We start from the raw sequence: 16,333 nt of genomic DNA, 5'->3' as shown, positions 1-16,333 counted from the left end.
ATTTTTCATTTTCTGATTTCAGATTGCAGACATTTTTTCTTTTCCGAGATCCCCTTAGATTGTCCTCTTTTTATTCGGAAAACACGCTTTTCTCACGTTAATTCCACGGAAACTTGCATTTGTCGGGTTGGGAGACCTCACTGATCCGCAGTTGACTGTGCGCATCTGCACAGCCCGTGTACTTGCACTGACGGTGAGTCGGTGACTGGCAGCAGTGAAAGCCGTTTGGAACTTTGGCCTGTCGATTCCCATCCTGTGGTTTCTGACATTTTGCGGTGGTTCGGGTTGGGTAGGTTGGTGACAGGATTTGCATGGGTAAAGCCAAGTGTATCATCAGTATATCCTCTCTACAGAACTGGAAGGACGGGAAGAAAGAAGATAACGCAGCCGAGTTATGGGCGCTGGAGGGTGATGGAATCATAGACTGATCGAGCCTGCAACCAACCAAGCTACAACGTCTTCACTCCAACTCCCAGGTACTGTACGAAGTACCTCTTTTTCTTACCTGCAGTCCTGCAGAATGTACATTCTAGATAGATCAGCACTTTGATTCCCGTTAGATTCCAGATTTCCAGTGCTCTTGGATTTTAGTGTTTTGTATTTTGCATAAATTTGTTGAGGCATTGAAAATCGATAATTATGTGGAATAATATCCTACGTATTTGATGAAAAATAAGCTGTTAGCGATCTTCAGTTGATAATTGGAAAATCTATGGTGTAATAATTTAAAATGATTTAATAATTTAATATGTGGGATACGAACATAAGAGGTACTCTACAATATTAGATAATTTGTGCAATAATCATTTTAAGTAATTATCATTTTATTATCATTATCATTTTTTTATCATTTTATTTTAAGTAATCATTTTCTTTTTAGTACTTAGTTAGTGCTCTCATGTGATACTTATTAAAGGTAACTTTCAATTTTCAGTAATTACTAGTGACATAGTCTTTTTAATTATTTTATCAAACGGTGTAATGATTTAGTATAATGTTGTGCTTGTTACTTAATTTACAACTGTCAACTGTTCAGATTAATGGCGTAATTAAAAGGAGAAAAAAGCTGATTGTGGGATTAAATATGGTGAACGAATGGGTGGTTGGCGATTGATCGGATGCTGCTGCTTCTGATCCCCTGGGCTTGTTTAAATTAGCGAAATGTTGTTGGCGTTGAAATGCGCGAGGATGGGAAAACGGTCGCCGTCGTTGTTGCGGCTATAATTAGCGATGCGCCGTTTGGCTTGATTTATCCTCGCCAATTATTCATGTCAATCGGTTAATGATATCCATGCCGCGACATACTTCTTCGCGGCTTTTTAAAATCCTTAATCCCAACGGCCCGTAAACACTCTTGTTTGCCTACGTGCTAAGCGGGTAAACACCGCTATTTGTCCCGCAATTACGACTCCATTAATCTTCTAACTATTTATTTGTGTACAGTTTTTAATAAACTGTATAACTTTAAAGCTTAAGAAAATATTTAGCAGCAGTTGAATATTTAAGAAATAAAAACGTGATTAATTTTTAGGTTGGAATTTCTTTGAAAACGTTTGCAAAAATATGTAATTAACCGTGCAGTTAGAAGAATAATAAAATTAGTTAATTAATGATGGGCAGGAAGTCCGCAATGCCGCGGGAGGTTTGTTGATGAATCAGCGCGACAGTAAACGGTTTGTCTGCGTCTGGCTGTGCCGGTGTCTGTAGCTGCATCGGAAAAACGGTGTGATTTAGCTAACTGTAAGTCCAGCCAGTGCGCGTATCAGGTAATTTGATAAATTTCTGCGCCAGCGTGTTTACCTTGGACCTGCGCGGAGATTGTCCCGATTGCCTTATCAGCGCCGCTGGTTGCTGCAGTGCGCTGCGTGCCGATTAGCATGCGGTAATCGGGGACGGTGCAAATGCAGTCGTTTCGCGTTGGTCTTGCAGCTTGCAAGTTGTGTATGTATTGCGTTGGCACGCATACGCCTCCGGCTTCTCACTCGCGAGCACCGCGTTTCCTCGTTCATTATATAATCCTGCACTGTTGTCGAAGCGAGTTTTTCTGGATTTTATTGCACTGTTGCGAGGTACGAGCGTATTTTTTACTTTGTTATTACATTTTTAATGGATTTCGTCCGTGTTGTGCCTCATTTTTATAAGCTGTCATTTATCGTTAAAATGTTCATTTAAAATACGAGCGATTTGTTTCCGTGATTTTAGTGATTTTTCGAGTTTACAAAACTGTTTTTAAGTTGATTAATTTCAGCTGGAATTTCAGGGCGCCACAATCACTGTTTTCGCAGCTTTGAAAAATTATCGTCATGCTAAAAAAATTTATTTAAAAATTAATACGAGCAGTGTTTTGCCGTGATGTAAGGAAGGATTTCTCCAGTTTAAAGCCTTTTTTGAAGGCTACTTTACTCAATTTCTCAGGTTAATTTTTCAGTTTTATTCTTGAATTTTGTGGACGCGTGACAATCAGGTTTTCCGCAGTTTTGATGAATTGTCCATTGAGGTGGTTGTAGCTGTTGTTGGCAGGCGACAGTGCCACAATGCCGCAATTAATCATATCGGTGCATGGTAGTGAGTATGTTACAATTATTTGTAACCTGGAGGTGTTATGCACTCCACAACAAACGCTGCACACGTTCGTGTCGAGAAGCAGTCAAAACACCCACTTCTCGTTCTCTCAACGAGGATGACGCCGGTCCATCCTGCCTTACATAACGCAATAACAAATAGTAATAATCGAGTGTTGTGCTGTGCGGGCACTTTTCAAGTTGTCCCTTGTTCGCCGATTATGCGCTGCACCTGTCGCTCGCCTGCCGCACGCGTCCCGCGGCCACTGGCGCATTGTCATGCAGATTTCTCTTTGTTAGCATCTGACTGTCATAATTGCCGGTTGTAAGATGAGGAATGCCAGAATGCCGCATTTTTTTTATTGCAGTGTATGTCGATGAACAGCGTAGCAACGAGCAGATTGTGTAATTGTGTGTGGTACAGCCGTAGAGTACGCCTATGGCCTGGCCATCTGATTGGACGGGCGGAAGTGGATTTTCATGTTGCACTTCCGGTGGTTTTTATGGCGTTGATCAATGATCGCAGTATCGGTCAGCCGATCGCTGGCCCACGCATTTACCACTCCAAATGCGTAGACGTCGTTTGAACTGGAGTGAGTGCGAGAAATTCTGTCTTTCCATTAAAAAATTCTCAAAAATTTCTTATAGGTAATTTTAATTTTGTTTGAAAATTAATTAAGTACTTAAGTACATTTGTCACAAATTATGAACTGAATTTGCTGAATTTTAAAAATTTTTCGAATTAATTTTTTTGGTTTTATTTTTTTAGCTTTGAAATCAGCGCGTGAAATTCTGGAATATCTTTCTATTTGATTTAGATTTATTTGGAAATTATTAAAGCATGTTGATAGTTCAGTTTACAACCGAATGTGATTGAATTTGATTTGTTTTAGTATCGTTCTGTCTGTTTCCGCTCAGATTATTTTACCGGATTCATAATAAAGGCTAGAAATTTCCTCATAATAAATGCTTAACCGTTCAAGTAGTTTATTTGTATGATGGCGAAATGTTTCGGTTGGTGAGAAAATATTTGGCATTTTGGTGGTCCGTGTTCGGCGTTGACCCAGAAATGTGGCTGACATGTCAGCGGAGAAAAACGTCCCTGTTGCAAATGGTTCATTAGGAGGTTTTAAGCGGAGCGAATGGATAAATTTAGCCGTTTGTAAAGCAAACGATTGCGTCGGGGCCGGAATCGACAGGGCTCGGAAACTGTGGCGAGTTGGTTGTGTTATCAGGAATGCGATATGGATACTGTCGGCTAATAGTGCCATTTGAGAATTCCTTCCGCTACGCGTAGATTCAGTACAAGTACATGTACAGATACTGGCAGTGCAGCGCCGGCGCATTTCCTGTGCTCGTACTTGATTTTGCTGTACTTTGCTCGCTGGTTACGGCGATGCGGCGTTTGCAGGCTGGAGTGTGTGAATGGGCTGGAATTAACTGGTTTTATACCGGCAGCAATTGAGATTCATCGCCTGCGCAGCTAAACACAATTGGATGGCGCTGCTGCTCAACACGAGACATCTCGCTGTCTGTGACGTTTGAATTTCTTGAATAATCTTGTAAGAGATTTTATTTTCTTATTATGAGTGATATCTTTGTAAACCGGTGAGTTCCTGGTTTGCAAATAGGGATTTTTATTTTCCCTTTATCTTAAAATTAAAAATACAGCGCATACAATAAGCAGCAGTTTTTATTTTGGAGCATTTTTATTTTTCTTTACTTTATTTTTATTTTTCGCTCATATACAGTGATGATATACTGTTAAATTGCAACGGTGAATAGTTTCTGTTTTATCTGTTTTTCTTCTTGTCAGGTTTAAATGGATAATACACTATTGCTATATTTGGTTATTTTCTACAAGTTGGAAAATTGGATATAAATTCCAGAATGGAGTGCATAATGTATTTTACCGTAATTTTGTGGTTAAGATTCGCATGAACTGTGGAAAAAGTGCTATTTTTCATCGGAAACTCCTTCAAAATGTCTGTAACTGTACAACACAACGACTTGGTTAGTGATTCCTTATTCAGCAGAATTTAGGGATGAGTTAGTGCCGGTCCAGTGATTCCGTAGAGAAAACGCGGTGGGGAAATGTTTTGCTGTGCCGCAGCGTAGCCTGGATGAGGTTGATTGAGTGATGTGATTGTGAATTGAGTGCGTACGCACTACCGGTTCAATTCTGCGGCCGATGTGTTGCGAAGTATTTTCTGCTGGCAGCGTATGAGCGTAACGTAGGCCGTTACGTGGAATGTTTGCTTTCTGCGAGCCAGGACTGCCGCTTCCGGTCCTGCGCTGTCCCGCTGCCAGTTGCGCAGGTTGTTGCTTCTGACGCTGCCGCGCGGCAGCGGATGCGGGGCAGCAGCCAGCGCCAGTCCCGCCCACTTCCGCTGCAACGGCTGTGTATTGTAGAGTAGGAAGAGAGCCTATAACCGTTTGATCTGATCTTTCCTCTCGCTGTCGGCCTGTCACTGGCATATATACATACACCCGCGTATACTCTTATACCGATACGATCCTGCTTATCGATCGCCGCAACTCCCAGCGCTCCGCGTGTGCCTGAATATTTCCCTTTCTGATTTCCGCGTTATATGTATAAATAAATCATTTTGTTGGCAACATCTGCGCTTCGCAGATTGAATAAATAATTATTCTGCTTAATTTTAAAATATTAAAAACTGAACTACTGTAACCGGTGAAGAGCGAGGCGAGCAACGCAAGCGCTGCATCATCTCGTTTTAAAATGCGACGGGGAAGGATCTGCAGCGATTGAGGCTGGTATGTTGCTTGTTTAAGTGCGTTTCGCTGCAGCTTCACTGGCTTGTCGGACATGCTGCTGTCTTTGTCAACAGACGTGTTCCCGCAGTGAGCGCAGTGTAGTACACGCGTTTAGCAGCGACGAGAGTGTGTGTTGTATGCTGTGATTGGCAGCGGGGCCGGGCACGCCGTTGCCAGTGCATTTTTCTTTCCTGCCTAACAGACAGATGCACTGAATCCATCCTCAACGTATCCGCAGGTGCCGGCTGCTCTTTGCTCTTGTTGCAACTGGCAGATTCGCCGTGAATGGGCTCACCCGACTGTGTCGCGCAGGCGCTATTCCGTTTTACGCATCTTAATCAAATGTGCTGGCGCAGCAGCTCGTAATCTGATTTCTCTTTTATGCGCTGATTGATTCCGCGTTTTTCTAGCTTTAGTAGGAACCTGGAGTATTTTAGTGCCAATTATTTACTGGATGATTAAGTGGAATTTTATTATCGCGCGATTACACTTAAATGCCGATGCTTTTCCATTCTGACGGCAATCTGGTTGCAGTGCGGATGATCTTGTGAGTTGTCGATCATTGTCGGAGCCATGACGGAGCACATGAACGGGAAGGCCAACGGGCACCCGCCCCCAGGGGAGCGCTTCATGAGCGAGGATTTTGACCCCGAGGATCCCGAGTACGTGCGGCAGCTGCAGCGGCCGGCGGACGTGGCGGAGGATTTGGAAGAGATGAAGCGGCGCGAGCGCGTCACGGCGGTGCTCAAGTCGGCGGCCTTCCGCGACGAGCTGGAGGCCATCATCCAGGACGCCCTCAACACCGGCTGCAACCCCACGTCGCTGCTGGCGCTGCAGCAGATCTCCGAGCTGGTCCTGCCGCAGAACCGGTTCAACCAGGCCGGTCTCCTCAACAGTGCGCGCGCCCCGAGAGGTACGTCCTGTTTAATTAATTATTCACAAGAATTTTTCTACCATTTCTTCATATAATATGTTTCTGCTATTTTTTAATGATATATGTTTTCTCATTTTCTTAGCCACGTTCCTGAGTGTGTTTTTTTGCTATTTTTATCGGTCTTCTTGCTTAGGAATTATTAGATTTAATGATTTTAATCAATGCAGCTTGCAAATTAAATGAAGTAGGTAAATTATGAAATTAATCTGTACGAAGTTATTAGAATCGAGAAAAAATGGGATAGATAAATGGCGTCTTGTAGGCTTTTTTTTATTAATTTTTAGCCAGGTGAACACTCTTCACTGGGCGTTTAGTATCGCGGCAACGATTGAAATTGTTTTTTTCTAGTTTTTGCTGTTCTTATTTTCCTCGCAAGTTGATGGTAGAGAAAAACTTTTTCTTAATGAGAAATTTTTTGATTTGATGGGTCGAGCTTTTTAAGGAAATTCCTTGTATAAATTAGGAAAAAGCGTAGAGGACGAATGGGATAACTTCTGGCAGTTTTGCTTGTTGATTTTTGGTGGACTGATCATTGAGGGGCTTTTTTGCGATGGAATTTTTGTCGAAATCCTTTAAAAATTGCATTTCGATGGCAAGTTGCAACTGGGGGCCAATTCTCTTTTTGTCGCTGACCTTGCCTGCCTGATTGTATTAATTCGTTAAGCTGGAGGGAAGAGGAAAAAAGGAGAATATGTTGCTGTTAGAACGGGCTAGCGTGTTGCTGGCTCCCGGTTGCACAGGCGTCTGGCAGTTGGATGGCATTTGCGGGGAAAATCGATTTGCCGGGCAGGGAATGTAGGCCGGCAGTCTGTGTTCTGACGTGCGGGCCAGAACTTGCAAGGGGCTGCGTAGTGCGTCAGGGCGATTGTTTTAGGGAGGCTCACTCGTCAATGGGGCTTTGATAGCGGCGTTTATCGATCGGTTTGGTCCACTTCCAGCGAGATTCTTACTGCAGCAACACTGTCGCTTTCTGCGGCCAGCGCTTCCGCTGTAATGGCCATACTGCGGCTAAGTCAATTAATCAAAGACACTGTATCATTCATTTGGAGAGGCTTCATTTAGATTGGATTAACGATATCGCTGTCAGCTTCCACTTCTGCCTTTCTCCATGAATAAGCAGATAAACAATAGATCAGCAAATCAACGTAGCACAATTTAATTAGACATTTTCTTCTCCTGTTTTTCCGGCTTTGCCTTCGTTTTTTTTCTACAGTTTTCTTATTTGATTTCCAGAATATTCGAATTCAATATTTTAGTTTTAATTTTTTTAATTTCCTTTTTCTGCGGTACAAATACGTGCTCAGTTTTTGACAGTTCGTGATTTAATTAGCGGTTCTGTAACGACAGGGGAAGCGGATATGTATGCTTACTTAATATGAGGCTACTTATGGCCGCTGGATTACTTGTATTGCTGTTAGGAAATAATGGGGAATTGTGTCAGTGTGTCTTCGATTGGGTGTGAATTGATTACGGTGGCACAATGCAATTGCATCTCGCAGGTGCCGCTATCATTCCGATCGCCGACATCCGGGGCGTGGACTCGCTCAACTACACCAAGGGAGAGAAGCTGCTCCGCTGCAAGCTGGCCGCCCTCTACCGGCTCATCGACCTCCTGGGCTGGTCCGAGGGCATCTACAATCACGTCACGGTACGTTCCTTAAACTTTCCTACTTTGTACTTATTAGCAGGTACATTTTTTACCTGTTCATGCGTTTATTTATTTCCTAAAATACACTTTTTCAGTTTGAACATTTTTTTCTCGTTTTTTTCAATTTTGGAAATTCAGGTTTGTAATGCAGTTTACATTTTAAAAAAAAAAAACAGACTTAAATCAGTTGAAATCAATCAAGAGAAAAATCAGAATTGGTTTCCCGGTTGAAATTCCGCTGATATTTCGCGCTAGTAAAACAGTGATTTTGCGGATAAATCGGGGCGGTTTGTTGGCCGTGACCCTGGCGTGGCGTTTACACGCATTACGCTGTATTACGATTTACAGTTTACTCTATAAAGTTGGCGCAGCTGTTTGCGGGCTGTGGAATGGCCCGGGGGTCAGTAATCTATTTCGGGCCGCGAAACGGGCCTTTCAAGGAGCAATTTCACGCTCAAACTGCCGGCTAATGCGCCTGTTTGCACTGGCCAGCGGGATCATCTTTCGCTGGCAGTTTGTCTCGCTAGTCAGGGAGGAACGCGCATAAACAACCAGCACTTGTCGGCTGAGTGGACAGCGCTCATTATATCGCTGGCCAGTACCATTTTCATGTGTCCATTTCCATATCAAAACACTGCACTATTCTCATAACAATTTTATCGATTTTTCTGGCATTTGTTTGCGCAGAAACATGCCCAGATTTAATTTGTTGTGAAATGTGCAGTCAAATAAAAATTATTTTAAATAGAATGTTAATATTGCAGATATAATTAAGATGTTAGAATAAATTGGTAATAAATATATGATAAATGAATATTACAGATTACAGATTTAATTAGGATTTTAATAGAATTTATTTAGAATTTTATTAGAATTTACTGTTAATTTACTGTGAATTTACTGAGTAATTGAAATTTAATTAGAATTTCATTAGAGTTTAATTAGAATTTGTTAAGACTTTATTTAGAATTTTATTAGAATTTATTTAGATTTAATTAGAATTTAATTAGAATTTATTAAGAATTTAATTAGAATTTATTTATAATTGATTTACAATTTAATTAGGATTTACTTGGAATTTTTGTAAATAAATAACGGTGAGTGGCGGTTTAGGTGCGAGTGAGCCAGGAGCACGACCACTTCCTGATCAACCCCTTCGGCATGCTGTACAGCGAGGTGACGGCCTCCTCGCTGGTGAAGGTGCACCTCAACGGCGACATTGTCGACAACGGCAGCACCACGCTGGGGATTAATTTAGCCGGCTACCTGCTGCACTCGGCCATCCACGGCGCGCGGCCGGATCTCAAGTGCGTCATCCACTTCCACACGCCCGTCTGCGCCGCGGTGAGCCCCCTTTCTCCCTGCTCCTTGGTCGCCGGTGTTGTAACGATTATTGCGCAGGTGTCGAGCATGAAGTGCGGACTGCTGCCGATCAGCCAGGAGGCGGCCATCGTCGGCGAGGTGAGCTACCACGACTACGGCGGCATCCTGGTGGACGAGCGCGAACGCGATTTGATCATCCGCAACCTGGGCCCGTTCAACAAAGTGATGATCCTGCGCAACCACGGGGTGGTGGCGTGCGGCCAGAGCATCGAGGAGGCGCTCTTCTACGCCTACAAACTGCACGTCGCGTGTGAGACCCAGGTGCGTGTTTTAAGCGGGGTTTTTTTGACGTTCGGTGGATAAAAGAAGGATTTGTGCAGGTGAAAGCCATGGCCAGCGGCATCGACAACCTGACGATGATGAGCGAGGAGGCGCGGAAGCAGGCGCACCAGATCGCCAGCCGGGGCGGCGCCGGCGTCGACTCGGCGTCGCGCGGCGAGGGCCGGCGGCAGTGGAAGATCGGGGAGCTGGAGTTCGAGGCCTGGATGCGCTGGCTCGACGGAATGGTGCGTGTTTTGTCCATTTTCCCATTAGAGTTGGTCTTGAGGTTGTCTTTTGCAGGGCTACAAGACGGGGTATGTGTACCGCAGTCCGCTGGTGCGCGCCGACCAGTCGGGGAAGCCGCGCGCCAACCAGGACGTGGAGGTGCCGCCGACGGCCAGCTCCTTCGCCTACGGCTTCGACGACGACAAATTCGGGTGATTTATTCAGATTTAATTGGTTTGTCTCGCTGTTCTTTATATGTGGATGATTGCATTGGCAGGGCGTTGCTGAAGGAGCTGATGATCGAGCGGAAGAAGGCCGGCGACAAGGTGCGCTGGCTGAACACGCCCAACGCCTACCAGAAGGTGGAGATCCTCGAGACCGGCACCAACGAGCCCAAGAAGATCACCAAGGTCCGTCCATTAATTCATTAGTATTATTGAAATTATTATTCTGCATTTTATCTATTAATTTGCATTCTTGTCGGTGTGTATAGTGGGTGTCGGACCCGACGAGTCCGTCGCCGGGCGGCACGCCGATCCGCGTGGGCAACCTGCAGTTCTCGCCGGCCGGCACGAGCGCCAAGGAGTTCAAGCAGAAGCAGCAGCAGATGAAGGAGCGCCGCAACCAGGGCATCATCTCCAGCGGACCCGAGTCCCGCGTGCTGGAGGGACTCACCTGGGATGAAGCCGAGAAAATGCCCGTAAGAAGCTGTATATTCGACAGTTATATTAGCAAATAAATTGCTAAACAGAAATGACACGATAAACTAGCTAAATTGTGTGGTTGTTTTGCAGGACGCGCTGGTGAGCGGGCAGGGCGACCGGCTGATCACGGTGGGCGCCGTGTCCAAGGGCATCATCCGGCGCGACCAGCAGCACAACGTGGGCGCCTACAAGAGCCAGTACCAGCGCAACCCCTTCGACTCGGCCACGCCCGAGGAGGTGGACGCCTACCTGCTGGAGGTGGAGCAGAAGAAGCGCACTGGCCACCCCGACGACGGCTACGAGGTGCGCCTCAGCACGCCGCACGCCCAGGGCGGCCAACAGCAGCAGCAGCCGCGCGCACATTCCCCGCGGGCGGACGCCCACAGCGCCTCCGGCCCCGTCATCCCGCCGGCCGGCCACGGAACCCACGGCGGCCCCACCGGACGCCCGCGCACGCCGCCGGCGCCGCGCAGCGAAGGTAAGCGACCCCCCGGGGGTGGTGGTGCATGCGCCAGACCGTGGTTGAGTGCCGTGCCGTGCTTGTAGTGACGCCCAACTCCGCCTTCACCCGCTCCAAGTCGGACCGCTTCGGCAAAGGTAGGCGACCGGAAAAGGCTTGATTGGGGAATGTTTTTTGGTTGGCATGTGCATGGTTGTGTTGCCGTTTGGTTCTTCCTGATTTTGCGTGGTGTTTAGTGGACCGCGCGGGGACGTACCCCTTCCGGAAGGCGCCCCCGGGGTTGCGCACGGGTGCGTGGTGTTGTTTTGCTGTTTTTGCGTTGCTGTCGATGTGGCGCTTGAAGTGCCAGCTTTTTCTTTGTGTTGTTTAGACTCCCCGGGCAACGGTGAGCGCGGGCACGAGAGCGCCGACGAGGACTTGACCGGCAGCGAGCCGCAGTCGCCGGCCTCGCAGCGAGGGGTCAGCCCGCTTGTTTTTGGCCGTTTTATTCATTAAGGAAGGTGCTTATGTTCTGAATATGTGTGTTGAATGTGCAGATGAAGAAGTCGGACACGCTGGACTCGGGTGAGCTGGAGGGCGGGAAGAAGAAGAAGAAGAAGGGCTTCCGCATCCCCTCCTTCTCCTTGGGGCGGAAGAAGTCCCGCGACAGCACCTCCAGCAGCCCCCACGTCAACCACAACCCCACCGAGTCCGAATTGTGAATTCCGTGACGGACAGCGTTTGATTCAAAGACGGATGACTGCCGCGCCGACTGATTGAGTGAATTCAACGGTCGTTTGGTTCCTCTGCTTCCCTCTTGTCACTGGCGTCGATGCGATGCCATTCGATTGACTTTATCCCAGGCATTAAGAAAATAGAATAATTCACTAATGGGCAATTAATACGGACTGACAGATAGATGCTACATTTTGTTTTCTTTTTCTATGGATTTACACTAATTAATGTTTGATTTTGTGGGCGGGATTTACACTGCGTTCAAGGGAAATTGCTGGTTGTGCTTTTGCTGGTTGGTTGTTGTTTTGCTGTGTGCGTCAGTTCGGTTGGCTGTTTTACCGAGTATCTTTTGATTGTTGCGCGCTAAGTTACGGATCGGATAGATGGGCATTTGTTTCCGCTGATTCTGTCGGCGCTATAATTACGTACGAATAAACATCGCGCTTGAAGCGCAAATTCCTGCATCCGCTCATCCACCAATTTCTGCGAGTTTTTTTTTCATCTAATATTAATAATCTTTAATAAGTATCATGGTACGAGTAGAAACTATGCACCAGAAGTCCAGAACAAAACGGCGTTTACAAAAGAAACACTTCCTCTATGCTATCCTGATCGGGGATCGTACCCATTACAACAATCAACATTTCCATCTACATTTAATTTTATTGGCATATGATTTGCCTCGTAGATATAGTAAATTTAAATAAATTTAGTTAATATTTACAATTTAACGTGTATTAATTTATTTTGTATTTAATTTTCTTTTAATTTTTTGGCGTGATATTCTTATTTCGTTATTATTATATTTATTTCGTTAAAAATTTAATTTTTCCGGTTGTGCACTACACACACTGCAGAGTACAAACGCTAACACGGCTGCTATGAAATTTACACGGCCTGTCTGTTAGCGATAAATTGCGAGAAAATTGTATTTTAATTTAGGCAGATTATTTGAAGAGCAGAAATTAAAGTTTTCTGGGCAATGCGAGCAGGAAGGCCAACACTCAACAGACAGTATTACGCAGCGAAGGCGGCCGGCGTTTCCGCACAGGCCTGCCCGTGGCCCGTGACCTTTCAGTCCGTTTCAGACAGCCCGACGCCGCAGCAGCGGAACAGACGCAAATCATTTCTTACCGCCTGATTAAAACTTTGCCGAGTTATAACGCTATATGTCTAAAACCGATCTAACAGTGCACGTGTACAAAATGTCCGGCGTCCGCGCTTAATCAGCGCAATAAATAAATTACGGCGCCTTTTTATTCGGCACGTGAATGTGAATGCGCTCGCTTCTGGCCAGCTTGCACCGGCTTGAATTTGATTCGGGATTCACGCGAGTGCTTGGTCATCTGTTTACATTATGCCAGTTTTTCTAACGGACAAAGTGGAAGCGAAGAACCATGCCGCTGCTTGTAATATTAATATTGCGTTTATTAAGCGCGACGTCGGCCGACAATCACGCTTCCCCGACACCGGTTCCCAGCAATAGACCAGCGTGGGAAAAACGTATGGCGGCGGTCCTCTCTCGGTTATACGATCTATGCTCCACCGCCTCCATCCTCCCGAACCTCCTCCCGCTTTTCTTCCCGTCTTCCCGGGATGACCTCTTCCCGACAGCTGGCCCAGCACGCCACCGGCCTCATCGACACCGCATCGCCGAATTTTATTGCTATTTTAAGCAGCACCGCTCAAATCCGTGAGAGTTTGACGGCGTACAGTGTCGCCCGGCAACCGCCGTCGTTTCCGGCTGCGAGGACGTCTACGCCGGGATGCTGGACAGCCCGTACAGTAATGTATAATAACTAACTGTTAATTAACTACAGTAATGTATAATATCATTGAAGTCTCAATTTAGTGCTGCGATATCAAATTTATTGATTCCAGAGTTTTGATTTCAGACAATCTGGATACAGTGAGATGGACATGACCGAGCAACGCCACAAACGCTTAATGTACAGGATTCTCCGCCTCTATTTCCGTTCGACCCGCAGCTGCGCCGTCTGCACGAGCCACTCGTGGCGGTCGGCATGCGGCCGGAACCAGCACTCCACGCTGCCGTTGTCGATGCGAGTGACGCGGGGAAAGTGGAAATGACTCTGCGCGGTGTGTCCGGGCCGGTTGACAAACTTCCCGGCCTGTCGGCTCTGCGAGCCGGTAGCGCCGCACGGCAGCCGCGACGCGTACCGCTCCTCGGCGGGCGCCCACAGAACGCGGCCGTTGTGGCGCCAGATCACGTGCTGCCGCTGAAAATTGTCCAGCACGAGCTGCGCCACCGGCAGGCGCGCGGAGCAGACAAAGGTCACGGCGTCGCCCACCTTGACTGTCTGCGGCGCCATGGGCGGGTCGAAGACTTGCGCGGCCGCATGACCTTTGGCCAGAGGCTGTAGCGCTGCAGGGTCACCGTATCGCCGTACTGGTCGTACACGGATTCGTCCACACACATGAGCGCGCCGCTGGACTGCAGCGAGACGTTGGCGATGGTAAAGGTCAGGGTGTCGTTGTCGCGGCGGAAAGCGTACTGCTGCCCGTCCGACACCGGCAACGGTTGGCCATCCGTATAAACGGTCCGTTGCCGGTGCAGCCAGGATAGACTCCGCCAGTCACTGCCGGCTGGGACGCGGCAGGTGAAGGAGACGCTCTCGCCCAGTCGCGGACGCCGCACGATCTGCGCCGCAGCCTCTGAAGCGTTGTCCCCGGGGAACTGCAGCATCACCTGGCCGCCCTGGCGACGGTGGTCCAGTGCGTCGGGCAAAATATCCTTCCCTGCAACAACGCAACCTGATCTCGTGCCCTTTGTAAAGAAACTGCCAACGTTGTCAAAGACTCAAAACAGCGTATGCAACAAGTTGGAGGTACATGGCCACTCCTCTTATCAGTCACTCTTGTATAACATTCACTCGCATGCTGGTAGGTCTTCCGGCCTACCTCCTGGACATGATCCAAGTGAACGATAATACAATGCGCATTTTTACGGAAAACTTGCGCAAGCCGGCCCGGATCGAGGTTACGCGGGCCAGGGAGGTTATCGGAGAGTCGACTATGGAAATGCGGCTTAATCGTCTTCTTGATAAAATTCTTACTAATCCTAAAATTCTTGATGGCAGTTCTGTACCGGCTTGCAGGTTTCTACTCAAATCCGTTGATCTATCCTTGATGTTTTTTTTTATAGCATGAAAATGTTTTTGTCGACCAGACTGGAAGTGCCTTGGGGGGTGACTGCTCTTGTGCCGTAATAATATTAGTAGTAATATAATCCATGCGCTGAATTTCAAAGAAAGTCTCGGCTTTTTTGCTTTTATCGGTCTGGTCAGTACGTTCTAACTAAGCAGCTTAAAGCAAGAAAGAATAACACAGCCGAGGTCACTCTAGAACAAGCAGCTGCTGAACACATGCCTCCGCTGTCGACGTATAACGAATCTTTAGGTGCGCTCAGTGTTTTGAAGCGGTTTATCTAGATACTCCAAAGTTGCCGGGTTTAACTGACACAATTCGGGACATTTTGGCTGGAGAGCCGGTTCCTAACAAACGCACGCAAAATAACAGATTACTCTCGATCTTTTCTTTAAAAAATTATCACATCGACTGGTTGTTGTTGCGTATAATATGACTGACAATTTCAGAGAGGGACAACTGTGACCTTTCAGCGATCCACACTTGTTACTGTGGGCAAAATAAGGGTTCAGCCCCCAGCGGCCGTGCCCTGATAACGGCGCCCCATCGTAGCCTTTACAACATGCATCCTTGTGTGACATTTGCAAAGCCTGGAACTGGAACGGAAGGCGTATGTTGTAGAGAAGGGCACACCGGCAATTTGCTGACCGCTATCTTGCTGATCGACAACTTGCTGACGACCTGTGGCTGACCGACAAAATGTTGACCCGACAATTCGTTGGAACGACAACCCAACGATCGACAGCTTGCTGAACACCGACACTTTGCTGACGACATCAATATTCTGATGACCAGCAAAACATCGTCCCGAAACATCCTAAACACCCGAAGAGCATAAGAAACTCGGGAAGCAGAATTGTAGAAAAGGGAATGGTCGGTCAGCAATCTGTTGGTCAGCAAGTTGTGTTAATCAGCAACATGTCGGTCAGCATAACAGAGGTCAGTAAAATGCCGTGATAGTGTAGAGAAGCTGCACTGTACTTACACGATGGACCGGGGTGTGAACATGTAGAGCGGCCGGCCAGGCAGGCGCTGCCGGGACGCAGCGCCGCTGTCATGAAGAAAAACACACGAACGACACGCGCGATCCGTGCACTCCGCAGCAGTATGTCCATGTACTGTAGCCAGACTGCGTGCTGCGGACAGACAGAGTATGGTCGCTGCCGAAATGATGGGACATAATTACAATTATAATGTTGTCAAGCCATAGAGTCGAGAGGTACTCGTACTTGGCTGTTTTCTCAGTTCCGAGAACGCTGCGGATCAGAGCACTGTGGCGAAGTATTAACAACGGACAAAACAGAGATTTCGGTGTGCTTAATAAGAAGAACACAAGTCAATCTACCGGCACAACGCAGAAACTGGCGAGTGGTAGCGTGTTTTATTTCGTAGTGCCAACGCAGAAGGGTTGTCAAGGCAACGGCCGAGAAATTGGCCGGCTTTCCCCTCGGAGCCCTGCTGTTGCTGGTAACTGCACTGCAGCGATACGCCTAGATA

General features: G+C 47.0%; 2 protein-coding genes across 3 annotated transcripts; one reads left to right on the top strand and one right to left on the bottom strand.

Moving 5' to 3' along the window:
• Positions 1-9: 9 nt before the first annotated feature.
• On the top strand, positions 10-12,130 carry LOC129592359 (alpha-adducin-like). Of its 2 annotated transcripts, XM_055488372.1 has the most exons (15): positions 10-289; positions 354-476; positions 5,874-6,252; positions 7,773-7,921; positions 9,035-9,265; positions 9,323-9,565; positions 9,625-9,810; positions 9,866-10,002; positions 10,068-10,200; positions 10,284-10,490; positions 10,585-10,972; positions 11,041-11,091; positions 11,191-11,244; positions 11,325-11,413; positions 11,491-12,130. In XM_055488372.1, exons 3-15 carry the CDS (start codon positions 5,913-5,915, stop codon positions 11,653-11,655), a joined length of 2,373 nt encoding a protein of 790 aa, XP_055344347.1. In that variant the 5' UTR covers positions 10-289; positions 354-476; positions 5,874-5,912; the 3' UTR covers positions 11,656-12,130. The 2 variants fall into 2 exon arrangements, with proteins under 2 accessions (XP_055344347.1, XP_055344345.1); XM_055488370.1 differs by lacking the exons at positions 10-289; positions 354-476 and adding an exon at positions 1,872-2,069.
• A 1,505-nt stretch (positions 12,131-13,635) lies between these two features.
• On the bottom strand, positions 13,636-16,176 carry LOC129592360 (uncharacterized). The gene is made up of 2 exons (XM_055488373.1): positions 15,822-16,176; positions 13,636-14,428 (listed from the first exon to the last, which is right to left on the bottom strand). Exons 1-2 carry the CDS (start codon positions 15,949-15,951, stop codon positions 13,965-13,967), a joined length of 594 nt encoding a protein of 197 aa, XP_055344348.1. The 5' UTR covers positions 15,952-16,176; the 3' UTR covers positions 13,636-13,964.
• Positions 16,177-16,333: the final 157 nt, after the last annotated feature.

The sequence above is a fragment of the Paramacrobiotus metropolitanus genome, unplaced genomic scaffold (assembly GCF_019649055.1).
Source record: "Paramacrobiotus metropolitanus isolate TYO unplaced genomic scaffold, Prichtersi_v1.0 Parri_scaffold0000052, whole genome shotgun sequence".
Taxonomy (NCBI): Eukaryota; Metazoa; Tardigrada; class Eutardigrada; order Parachela; family Macrobiotidae; genus Paramacrobiotus; species Paramacrobiotus metropolitanus.
This window is presented reverse-complemented; position numbering and strand designations above follow the sequence as displayed.